General features: G+C 52.9%; 1 protein-coding gene across 1 annotated transcript; it reads left to right on the top strand.

Moving 5' to 3' along the window:
* The first annotated feature begins 383 nt into the window (after nucleotides 1-383).
* adra2a (adrenoceptor alpha 2A) lies at nucleotides 384-2,925 on the top strand. Its single transcript, XM_055646956.1, has one exon. It carries the CDS (start codon nucleotides 673-675, stop codon nucleotides 1,930-1,932), a length of 1,260 nt encoding a protein of 419 aa, XP_055502931.1. The 5' UTR covers nucleotides 384-672; the 3' UTR covers nucleotides 1,933-2,925.
* The last annotated feature ends 492 nt before the right edge of the window (nucleotides 2,926-3,417 follow it).

Here is a 3,417-nt window from a genome sequence, read left to right as displayed (position 1 = left end):
CTGATGAAATTAAGGGGACTGGGAGGCTGCTGTAACTTTGAGGTCGTCTCGGGGATTAGCGAGTTGCCTAAGAGTTGGCAGCGGGGCCACTACTGTTTCGCCCTTTATTTCCCTTTTCTCCCCTTAATTCTCGGTTCCCTCCTCTCTCTTCTCCATCTCTCTCTCTCTGCCTCTCATCCTCTCCTCCCCCCCCCCCCCCCCCCCCCCCCCCCACCCCCCCCCCCCCTCCCCCCCCCCCCCTCCCCCCCCCCGCTCTCTCTCAATCGATAACTGACTCACTGACTGAGGGACTCCAAGTACCAGCGGAAGATTCGCCCCCCCCTCCGCCCAACTTTCCGCCTTTGAAGCCGACACAGAGCCCACGTGGTGCCCTGACGATGAAGTGTCCTGCACCGCCTCACGCCGCTTGGTTTATATAAAGGGAAGGCGGACGGCTGCTCAGGCGAAGGGCTTGCTCTCTTATCTTGTGTTTGTGCTCGGCTCAGCTGCTCCCTGTTGCTGGCGCTCGCTGTCCCCCTCTGTCTTCCAGCTCCGACTCTACCTGTCCTGTGCTCACACTCCAAGCGCACCTTTTCGCTGGGGACTGCCCGCCCGCCCGCTTTGCAGGTAAAGCCGCCGACGATGCACGGGGCTAAGTCGCCTTGCGAGTCCAAGGCGCCGCCGCTGTGATTGATGCTGAAGTTACAGGGAGTGCATGGGTCGGTGAAGGCTGCGATGGCGGGGCCGGTAGTCACCCCGTGTAATTGGAGCTGCAACGACACCACTCCCCACGATGTCCACTCCTACTCGGTGCAGGCGGCAGTCACCCTGACCTCGGTGGTCGCCTTCATCATCATGGCCACCATCTTCGGCAACGTGCTGGTCGTGATCGCCGTGTTCACCAGCAGAGGACTGAGGGCTCCGCAGAACCTCTTCCTGGTGTCACTGGCGTCCGCCGACATCCTGGTCGCCACTCTGGTCATGCCTTTCTCTCTGGCCAAGGAGCTGATGGATTTCTGGTACTTTGGCAGAGTTTGGTGCGAGATCTACTTGGCCTTGGACGTGTTGTTCTGCACCTCGTCTATCGTGCACCTGTGCGCCATCAGCCTGGACAGATACTGGTCCATCACCCAAGCCATCGAGTACAACCTGAAGCGCACCCCCAGGAGGATCAAATGCATCATCGTCACGGTGTGGGTGATCGCCGCCGTCATCTCCTTCCCCCCGCTTATCTCCATCGGCAAGGAGACAGGCCTCCGGGACAACCCCCAGTGTGAGATCAACGACGATGAATGGTACATCATCTCCTCTTGCATCGGTTCCTTCTTCGCCCCTTGCGTTATCATGATCCTGGTGTACGTGAGGATCTACCAGATCGCCAAGTCGAGGACCAGGCAGAAACAGCCCGGCAAGAACGCCAGGCACAACGGGCTCCGTCCCTCACCCTCGCCCAACTGCGACAGGAGGAACGGCACCAGCAGAGCGTGTCCCAGCCAAGCGGCAGAAGCCAACGGGCTGGAGCACGATGAATCCTCGTCCTCCGACCACCACTGCCCAGCCAAGTCCAAGCTGGAGGTCCGGCCCAAGGCTACGGGAGTGGCGCACACGGTGCAGGGCAAGGTGGTGAGCGGTCTGCACAAGCTGGAGGACGGTAGTAGTCCCAAGGCGGGCCGCTGGAAGGGCAGACACAACCGCGAGAAGAGGTTCACCTTCGTGCTGTCCGTGGTGATCGGGGTGTTCGTCATGTGCTGGTTCCCTTTCTTCTTTACCTACTCCCTCACCGCCATCTGCCCCGACAGCTGCCGCCCGCCCAAGACGCTCTTCAAATTCTTCTTCTGGTTTGGGTACTGTAACAGTTCTCTCAACCCGCTCATCTACACCATCTTCAACCACGACTTCAGGAAGGCTTTCAAAAAGATCTTGTGCAGGACAAGGAAGGCGCAGAAAGTCTGAAGAGTGAAGCGGAGATTGAGGGTCTTATTTTTTGCACCCTGCCGCCCACGTTTAACTTTGTATATTTATGAATGCAAAGAATAAAAAGGAATGTTGTTTTTTTTGTTATTTTTGCATTAAAGTCTCTATCATCCCAGTGGGTGTTGCTGGGGGTGTGGGAAGTTCACTGCGTGCGAGACTTGTTTGGCCAGATAGAATTAGACAAGTGATCTCGGAGCTCCGGCCAAGTTTGGGAATTGGATTATCTGTAAATGTCACCCCCGTTTTCTCCCTTCTGAACCCACCCTTCTCAGCTTCACTGTTTCCCTTGTCGCAAGGTGACTCAGGACAGCCAGTCACTCTGGCGATAGGAAACAGAATCGACGCTTTAATTCGCCGAACTTTTGCTATCAAAATTGCTATCAATGTAAAAGCCGTAGCGAGGACTTCTGATTACAGGCTTATATGCACAAGATAAGCCAACTTGTTGATTAATGTTGGTTAAAACATACCTCGCCGTCTAAAAATGCATCCGCATCCGCTTTAGACGATCAACAAACTTTATCCATTTAGCGGTAGATTCTGACAAATTCTGCTTAAAACCTGGCCAATATTTTATCCCCTGCAAAGTCCCGACCAGAAGCGGCGGTGTCGCATTGATTGTTTTTGGCGACTTGTCAGATTCAAACACGCACAAGACGATAGTTATTTGGAAATCGAACAGCGTTAATGCTTATATCATCATTAGTCACCAGACTAGCTTGATCGACCTCGCGCCTCTAACCATTGGCACCTCAGAGGGAAATGGTGTTATCGGTTGGACCCCGTCGCAAAAGGAGCTATGAGACTAAGTGGTTTCGCGAGGCTGGCTTCATGGAGTGTTTCACAGCCGGAAGAGGGAGGGTGTTCAAAGATCTGCAACCAGAGCACAATTGTAAAACCCAGGTGTTCATTTAACAGCTGATGATGTGATTTAATCTTGCTCTTATATGGAATTAAACCAACTGGTATCAATGTAACGTGTTTTGTCACCCATGCTATGAAATAACTGAATTAAGACATTGTGCGTTGGTAGGAACTGCAGATACGAGTTTATTCCGAAGATAGACACAAAATGCTGAAGATACCCAAGTTCTGGGTCTTTTCTCACATCCAGCATCACCCCCTGCCCCCCCTCCCCACACTCTATCTTTCAATCTGGAAAAGGGTTCCAACCCAAATCATGACCTATTCCCTTTCTCCAGAGATGCTGCCTGACCTGCTAAGTTACTCCAGCATTTTGTGTCTATCTTTGAATTTGGACACTGCCCTGCTTTGAGAGATCAATGTTGAACATTTTGTTGTGTTGTAAGGAACTGCAGATGCTGATTTACACCGAAGATAGACACAAAATCCTGGTGTAACTCAACGGGTCAGGCGGCATCGCTGAAGAAAAGGAACAAGTGACTTGACAGGTCAAGACCCTTCTTCAGACTGAGAGTCTTGACACAAAATGTCACTATTCCT

The sequence above is a fragment of the Leucoraja erinacea genome, chromosome 15 (genome assembly GCF_028641065.1).
Source record: "Leucoraja erinacea ecotype New England chromosome 15, Leri_hhj_1, whole genome shotgun sequence".
NCBI lineage: Eukaryota > Metazoa > Chordata > Chondrichthyes > Rajiformes > Rajidae > Leucoraja > Leucoraja erinaceus.
Note: the sequence above shows the minus strand (reverse complement) of the source record. Positions and strands in the feature narration are given on the sequence as shown.